Here is a 9,242-nt window from a genome sequence, read left to right as displayed (position 1 = left end):
AGGAGAACCTACTATGGCCACTTTCCTAAACCAAAGCAATTTCTTACTATGTTCTAAATTCTTATTCTCTATTCACAGATAATGGTAGCTTTCACCAATCAGTAAAGAAGCTTCTATTGCAAAGATGGAGACTATTATACAGATCCTCAACTAATCACAATGCAGAGAATAAGTGACTGCGTGGTCTCGTCACAAATCAGTTATCTGTATTGTACTCAGACTTTTTTTATTTAAATATTCTGTTTATTATTTTTATTTTATGTCTATGAGTGTATTACCTGCATGCATGTAAGTGCACCCAGGCTGTTCAATGCCTGAGGAGCACAAAAGAGGCCGTTGGATCCCCTGGAACTGGAGTTATGGAGAGTTGTTAACTGCCATGTGGGTGCTGAGATTCAAACCCGGATCTTCTGCAAGAACAAGCAGTGTTCATAGCTGCTGAGCCATCTCTTCAGCTCTGTACTCAGATTTTTAAAGATCTTTTTTCAGTTTCATGAAATCCCATGAAATAATTGGGAAATCAAAACTTAGTTGATTTTTATTGGAAACTGGAGAAGAAAGGCTAGAGTCTTCCTGCAGAAGGTAGTGAATCACTTCTTCTCAGGGCTCATTAGAGAAAAAGAGAGATGGTATGAAAATGGTAATGCTAGAGTTTAACATGAGTTAACAACATGGTTTCTTGTCTCCTTTCTCATGTTAGAAGAACTGAGGCAATGAGGGGAGGAGGAAATATTACCGAGATCACTGAGTTCATCCTCCTGGGATTCTCAGATTTCCCCAGAATCACAGCACTGCTCTTCATCCTATTCCTGCTCATCTACATCACAGCTCTGACCTGGAACCTGTGTCTCATCGTTTTAATAAGGATGGATTCCCACCTCCACACCCCCATGTACTTCTTCCTCAGTAATCTGTCCTTCATAGACCTCTGCTATGTCTCCTCCACAGTCCCTAAGATGCTCTCCAACTTCTTCCAGGGAAAGAAAACTATCAGTTTTGTGGGCTGCATAGCTCAGTACTTCACCTTTTCTACTATGGGGCTGAGTGAATGCTGCCTCATGACAGCCATGGCCTATGACAGATATGCTGCTATTTGTAACCCACTGCTCTATGTATCCATCATGTCACCCACCCTCTGTATTCAGATGGTGCTGGGATCCTATGTGGCAGGACTCACAGGTTCTTTATCTCAGATTTGTGCTTTACTGCAGCTCCACTTCTGTGGACCTAATGTCATCAGGCACTTCTTCTGTGATGTATCCCAGCTCATACATCTATCATGCACTGATCCTTTCTTTGTAGAAGTCCTGCTTGCAATATTAACAATAATCTTTGGGATAATAAATGCCTTAATTGTTGTGATATCCTATGTCTATATCATCTTGTCCATAATGAAGATCATGTCAACTAAAGGCAGGTCCAAGGCATTCAACACCTGTGCTTCTCATCTGGTAGCTGTTTCTCTCTTCTATGTTTCTGGTGTCTTTGTCTATTTGTGTTACAGCTCTGGGGTTTCCTCCAGCTTTGACAGATTCACTTCCATGGTCTATATTGTGGTGATTCCCATGTTGAACCCCTTGATTTACAGTTTGAGGAACAAGGAAATCAAAGATGCCATGAGAAGGTTGCAGAAGAAGACAGGCACCTGTTAAAGTCTCAGATTCAGGGATCTTTGAAATTTCTGTCCTGTTAGAATCACCATCATCCACAACAAAGTGCACTTGATTGGAATACTATGAAATCCCTGATAACTGGAAGAAGAATATTTATTTAAATACTTAGCACTCCAATATGAATCAATAGCCAACAACATATCCAGAAAAACATTCTCTTTCCTCCATGGAGCATATGGCTTTGTGTAAATGACAAAATCTACTTAGAGTTTATAGAAGGGTATTTCCAGAACAACATAAAGATTCACCTTTTGATTAGTTTAGATGTACCCAGGAAGTGATGATCAGATGTTGATGATAATAGAGTAACATTCTTATGATGCGTTGCATGTGTGAGTTCCCTGGGAACTTCTATGTTCTGTGAATTGACTGCATTGGCAGCTGTTCAGAACTTTCATACATAGGTACTAATTGGTTTTGTCATTAAAGTAAAGTTTTAAAGAAGTAAGCTCAATGTAGTGATCACTCTCTGTAGCTATTTGTAAAGCACAATGAGTCAGGCAACATGTCGAAGGAAAGGTTTATTGGATTTATGTTCCAGAATGATAAGAGATATGGACATGGCAGCAGGAGGCAGCTGGAGCCAAAAGCTGGGGGCTCACGTCTTCTAGCAGGCACAGGAATCAAGAAGAGATAAACTGGAAATGAGGCAAAGCTTAATCACACCTTCAGTGATGTACTTTCTCCAGTATGGTCTTACTAATCCAACTAAAATGGTACCACCAATTGGGGACAAATTGTTCAAATACTTGGAACCTGTGTGATACTATCATTGAAACTACTACCTTTGTTAAAGTGAAAATACCATTTTTAAAGAATATTTTTATTAGTCCAAAGAGAGGCAATTTTAAACACATTTTTCCAGAAATAACTTGAATAAGGTTACATAAAATATAAATACAATGAATTTTAAGTGTGAGAAAGTAAAGATAAGACATCAAAGACTAAAGTCTGGTATGGTAGCACATGTCCTCAATCCCAGCACTTGGGAGGCAGAGCCTGGCAGATCTCTGTGAGTTCAAGTCCACCCCAGTCCACTCAGTGAGCTCCAGGCCCTGTCTCAAAAAGACAAAGAAAAACCCCAAAACCCCAAAACCCCTCAGACCAAATGATTTGCCAACATGGGGTCAACTTTGGTGGAATAATGAAAGTTTCCATTAGCTCTGTTTGTTTGTTTGTTTGTTTCTTTCTTTCTTTCTTCTTTCCCTTCTTCTTCTTCTTCTTCTTCTTCTTCTTCTTCTTCTTCTTCTTCTTCTTCTTCTTCTTCTTCTTCTTCTTCTTCTTCTTCTTCTTCTTCTTCTTCTTCTTTTTAAAATTCTAAGTAGCTTATTTTGCTTGCTAACAGAGCAAAGGGTGGGAGTTTATTTACAGAAGAGTGGGTGCCTCCCATTTATGGCTGCACTGGAAAGTCCACACTCAAATATAGATCCTGTGACTTTCTGACGGCTGCACAAAATGGTGAGAGAGGTTCCTTATGTTCTCGGCTTATATATCCTTATCCCCTCCACTACATGCAGCTAAGGTCAACTTATTGGGTGGGAGGGGTCCCCCCTAGATTCCTTGATGAGCATGGGAAGGAAGTGTGGCTATAACTTGTTGGCATAGTGGTCAGAGGACACTTCCAGTTAACATTCCACCCCTTCTTCCTTCTTCCCTGGCACTTACATTTTTTCTGCCAACCTTTTCTTCTAAAGTCCCTGAACCTTGGAGGGGGTGGTAGGTGTTGGATGATCATCCTCCCAGTGTGGCAAGGTACTGAACTTTTGGGTATCTGAATTGTCTGTTTTCCATGGGCTGTTGGCCCATTTCAGTGGGGTTCCATCTTCTATAAAAATATAAATAGCAAGAAGCAAGAATATCTAAACAGTGGCTGCTATAATAACCTATGTTTGTAAACACAAATGCTTGGATGGTACTTTAGCAGGTGCATCACATCCATCTAACAAAACAACTGCAGTGGCTTCCCACTGGGAATTATATTCTCCCCTGCCACAGGGGTTTGGCCTGGTCTACAGTACCAGATGCATGTTCCACCCCTAGGAGTGGGCATTATATCCAATCAAAAGAAAATGCCATTTTTTTCCAAGTTGCTCCTCACAGAGATTGGGCACTATGGTGCATTACTGACTATAAGCTTATTTAAATCACCCAAGCCAGTGTATGGGAATGAAATATAATTTTAGTTTCCTCTTGGCAATTCTACATAGACCAAGGGAAACAGTCACTCTCTGAAGCATCACTAAGGGGTTTCTAGATAAATTTATTAGTGTATTTGTAAAGATTGAAGGAGAAATAAGGAAAGTTCTCATCATATATTTCCAGGCTCCAAAGTTCATAAATAAAATTAAATTACATTAGGCTTCTGACAGATTCTGAAATAGGGAATATCAGTTCTTCAGTTGTGTGCCCAGTGATGAGTCCACCAGGCTCCACAAGATAGCTACAAACCCATGGTCACACAACAGCCCTGTAGAAGCTCAGTGATTATAAAGCTAAATGTAGAGACATCACTTTGAGAAAAAGATTAGTTAGGAAGAGGGCAATAGACAGGGATAGAAGCAGCTGTGAGAGGCTGGAGGTGAGATTGGTGAGAATGCCATAGGCATGTGTGTACACATGTGCAATTGTGAAAGAACAAATTTTTCTAATGAAAATACCAACATTTGCATTTTAGGTATAGTGGAGTGCAAGCTGATTGAAGTAGATCTAAAGTGTAGGGGAGAAGAAGGAACTCATGCATTATTTGGGTTCAAATGGAACGTATTCTAGATGGCCTGCATGTAGACTTACACAAGTTTCATTAATTGGTAATTGCTGAATGAGAAATGAAAGACTTTCTTTTTGTTTGTGCTGAGGAGATAACTCAGGTAGTAATTTGAAGACATGAGGTCCCAGCTTGATACACAAATACACATAAATGCCAGATGTGCCAAAATTGCTTGAAGGAAGGACAGGTAGATTCCTTGTGTTTGGTGGCCAGCCAGCCTATCCTAAGTGGTGAGCCCCAGGTATAGTTAGAACCCCGGACCCAAATGAAGGTGGATGGCTCCTGACGGACACCTGAGAGGTTGTCCTCTGACTTTTTATACAAAGTCACACACAAAGCCACACACAGTAACACCCCCCCGCACACCTACTCTTTGTTAGCTACACATATTGTAGAATCCTCAATTTTATTTTCCATTTCCTTTCTTCTTCTTTTCTATTTCTAAGAGCTTATCTCCCAGAAAGTTTAAATAACAGTTAGAAATATTGAATTCTTAATTGTAATATTTTTAATGTGGTTAGATAAACATGAGGAATATCAGTGTTTAATAATACATGGTTCTTTCTTTCTTTCTTTCTTTCTTGATTGCATGTGAGAAAATCTACGTGAAAATAAAAATATAAGCCAAAACTATCATTTAATCAGAGAATACAGAGATGATCGTGCAGTGGAAAAAACAGGAAATAAGATAAATATTCCTGTTTCCACAGCTGAGTAGCTGTGTTGCTTTGGAAATGTTGTATTCCTTCTATACATAATTTTTCATGTCCTAAATCAATAGGTGTTTTCAGTCTAGGACCTCTCCTAACATAAATGTCAGCTGCTCTATAAACAGAGAGCGACTGCTGGTTATTTCAGGCATCCACAGTGTTCTATCTATAAAAACGGTTAGTAGTGTACACATAGAGCTATCACTACACATAGACTTTAGCACTAAAGACCTATCAGTGCAATCTGCGGAAGCTGCTGTGCCAGGATGCAGAAAAACCAGGGAGATTTCAAAGGTCACAGAGGTAAAAAGGAAGAAGATGAAGTATATTTGGGAAGCTTCCCATGAAGCTAGTTCCTCAGATATACTGACAGATTGTTACCTTCATATACAAACATCCCTTTCAGAGCCAAATACATTCAGTTATCTACCATGAACTGAGCCCCTATAGGCAGTTAAGCACTGTGCCTGATACCTTGGGACTACAGAAATGAGAAAAACCTATTCGGTTGGGAACTGCAGTGAGACTGACAGTCTGCAGATAGGGACACATGTGTCACTTGATAAATGACCATCTCTCTGAATCTTTATGTACTTATGTAAAGTACAGGGATATTATGAGAGTGCATGTATGTACCTACAACCATAGTCATTTTATAATAGACACATTTCAAATACTTTAGTTTTATTGTTCTATGTTCTTGTAGAAACAATATCACTTCCAAATAGTGCATCAAATTATGGTGGCATCATAGATATAGAGCAAACACCATTTGAACTAACTTCCATAAAATGATCTTATACAAGTATGAAATTGTAAGACAGCTGAGAGAGGGCACTTGAAGATATACATCTGAACAAAGACTGGCATTAGGGATACATGAAGAAATATTACAAATAATCTAGAAAATATAAGACAGATGACCACTCGAGGAAAAAATTCAATAGATATTTTAACCAAACACTTTATACAATATGTAACATATTTTGCCTATAAAGGTATGAAAGGTTGTTTGGCCTAATTATCAAGTAGTGAACTGGAATTTAATGTCCTAAGTTGATCTGCCACTATGAACAATGTAAAGAACAGGACATTGGAGGTGTTTGGAATGGTTTTGAGCAGCAGAGACTCTCAGACACCACTGATGAGAAGTAAACTCACACAATCTCATTGAGAAAGTAGTTGGAGCTATCTGAGGAACTTACAGGTATGCACCCAATTCAACTTGGCAACTGCAATTTTCTGTGTGTACTTAGAAAACTTTGCATCTGTGCACCTGGAAGGCACAAAAAACACGATCATAGAAGCATTAACAGTAATAGCCTTGAGGGGAAAGAGGAAGTATCTATCAGTCCTGGAGAGGATGTGTTGTCACATAGTTATAGAACAGAGCAATACACAGAAGGAAAGAAAGGATAAATTACAGAAACACACAAAATGGTGGATGGAAAGAAGATAATTTTGAGGGTGAGAAACCTGAGATAATATAGGTGAAAGATTTCCATTTTATATTATCTTATTTACTTCAAACAAATTTGGCGGTATATGGTGGTCCATGGTTTTAATACTAGCACCCAGGAAGCAAGGGTGCTATGTATTTGTAATGTTATTTGTAATTTTATTACATTTAACCTGTGTGTGTGTGTGTGTGTGTGTGCACACGCACACTCATGCCGTTGCACACATGTATAGATCAAAGGACAACTTTTAGGAGTTGATTCTCTCCTTCCGCCATTTGGGTGCCAGGGATCAATCTCACATTGCGACGTTCAGTGGCAAGTGCCTTTACCCTCTAAGCCATTTTGTCAACCCCAATATCCCATATATTCAATGTATATTTAATGAATAGTTATAATTTCAAGACAGATACAGAATACTATCAAGAGAAGCAAATATTGTTCCCCAGAGTTATGACAGCATTTATCTCTGGATAGATGAGTTTTCAATAATGGTTAGTCTATGAATTAGCTAGCACTTTTAGCCTGAGTTCTTTGATAAAATACTTAGGCTGTGAGATGTAAATTTGCTGAAGATCATGTATCCCTCAATTGCCAACCAGAATTCAACTCAAATTGTTGGATGGATATTAAGTCTCATAATTTAATCACAAGTTCTGGCTGCCTTGAATTAGTCTTGTCATATTACTTAGTGACATGTTTCCTTTATACATGCATGAGAAATAAAGCTACATTGGCTTTGCAGGGCTACTGTGCTAGTTGATTCAGAAAGAGTGAGAAACATCTGCATCAGAAATGAAAGTGGTTCATAGGTAGTGAAGTGTATACATAGTTCATTAACTATCACCAATCAATATTATTACTAGCTGACTATGTAATCTTGAGCATCTCTGGTCTCAGGTTCTCCAGTTGCAAACTCAGAATTTGAGTCTAGAGCCATCACTGTGTAATAAAAACTACAATCCTGTTATTATGAGAAAACTATGGAAACTGAACTTGGATTCAGAAGGGACATGGCAGCACAGGGCCTGAAACCAGGAGGGACAGTCACTCCAGGACAACCAGTCCACAACAACCAGGCACCAGACAGAAAATGGCAGGAGTGTCTTCTCTTTGTGATTGGCTTTCCTCTTTCCAACTCTCCTCTCAATGGTATAATCATGAGATCCCAGTGTGACCATCTCTTCTGCCAGATTTGTGGCCAAAAAACCCATCCAGGAGTGCAATAAGACCCACAGAAAAATTACTTTGATAAACAGCAATCTCAATGTCTGGCAAGAACTCTCTGTCTCCTTGGATCTGGCTCAAGGTCAGAACAAAAAAAGATAAAATGGTAGCTACCTTACTATCTCAGTAACTGAGTGATTTCTCCCATAACCCCCATGGGACTAACGCTCATTGAATAAGCATTTAATATTACTCATTTCTTCCATTTTCTTTACTTCCTCACCTTCTACTTAGGGCACTTCCTTGGGTTATTTTTCTCTTCACTGAAATTCCATGACCTGTTGAAGAAAAATCTCAAAATTCCTCTTATTACCATGGGTAAGTGATATTGTTGACATGTAAGTATGTGACTTCTTAGGTATATCACATTGACCTTGAGGTTTTTATCTTTTTTATTTTAACCCAGAAAATGAGGATAATAGGACAATGTAGAGTTGAATGTAAAAATAAAAGTAAAACATGATGCAATGTGAAATCAATATTTAAGGGTTGAATAAAAAAGAGTAATTTACTGTTTCAGGAGCATTTCCTAGATCAAAACTTGTGTGACCATTTTCTAATTTTTCTACGTGAAGGACACTTAATCAGTTGAGGACTTTGCTTTGGAAATCACAGTAATTTAATTTCCATGTATGGAAAGATCTTTGACTCATGATTTCTGAGAGGTTAGAGATTACTCGTGTAGAGTCATAGTCCATGAGCATACTCCACACAGCTGTATTTCCATGTTGAACCTAGGAATCTAGAAACACCAGAGATGCCCACTCCAGGCTAGGATTGTTCTGTAGAATCTTCTGAGTTCTTATTGAACAGCAGCCTCAGCTTTACCTGTGCTCAACCTTAAACACCTTCTTAAGGAGGTTATATCTCTATTAGTACGGAATTGGAAGGAGCCTTGATTAAACATATCCACCTATTGAAATCTCCAAGTGATCCTTATACCAGCCACTTCAGACTGCCTTGGGACATGGTGAACTCATGCAAAATACTCCTAAAAGAGAGTGTGTATATTTAGAAATTTTTCTTTTTGTTTTCCAAATTGTAACAAGATAAAACTTCTAAGAAATTGTGTTGTAAACAGGGGGAAAACCCGATTCTTTTTTTTGAGATTAGTGGATTATACAGAACACATCAAGCACAGGTGTCCAGTTACCAGAATACAGTAAAACGGTGATGAAATTTAGTAAGCTGGTGGATCAGGAGTCTCTTAATTTCATTGAACTGAGTCAATTTTTGATTATCTTGGAGAAGTCTCTGTGAAAGTGAATATACTTTAAAGTTATTTTCATTAAATCTAACGGACAGTAGATAAGATGTTTGAGACATTGTATTAGCATCACTTTAAGAATAAACAAAAATTCTGAAGTTCATGAAAGCATACTGAAAATTAGAGAAAAATATGATATTC

The 9,242-nt window shown here is 38.4% G+C and overlaps 1 protein-coding gene across 1 annotated transcript; it reads left to right on the top strand.

The window, feature by feature from the left end:
- Positions 1 to 713: 713 nt before the first annotated feature.
- LOC103741267 (olfactory receptor 5AN1-like) lies at positions 714 to 1,652 on the top strand. The gene has a single exon (XM_008842025.1). It carries the CDS (start codon positions 714 to 716, stop codon positions 1,650 to 1,652), a length of 939 nt encoding a protein of 312 aa, XP_008840247.1.
- The last annotated feature ends 7,590 nt before the right edge of the window (positions 1,653 to 9,242 follow it).

This window comes from Nannospalax galili, unplaced genomic scaffold (assembly GCF_000622305.1).
Source record: "Nannospalax galili isolate Female #2095 unplaced genomic scaffold, S.galili_v1.0 scaffold580, whole genome shotgun sequence".
NCBI classification, from domain to species: Eukaryota; Metazoa; Chordata; class Mammalia; order Rodentia; family Spalacidae; genus Nannospalax; species Nannospalax galili.
The sequence above is the reverse complement of the archived record's forward strand: the minus strand, read 5'-3'. Positions and strand labels throughout refer to the sequence as shown.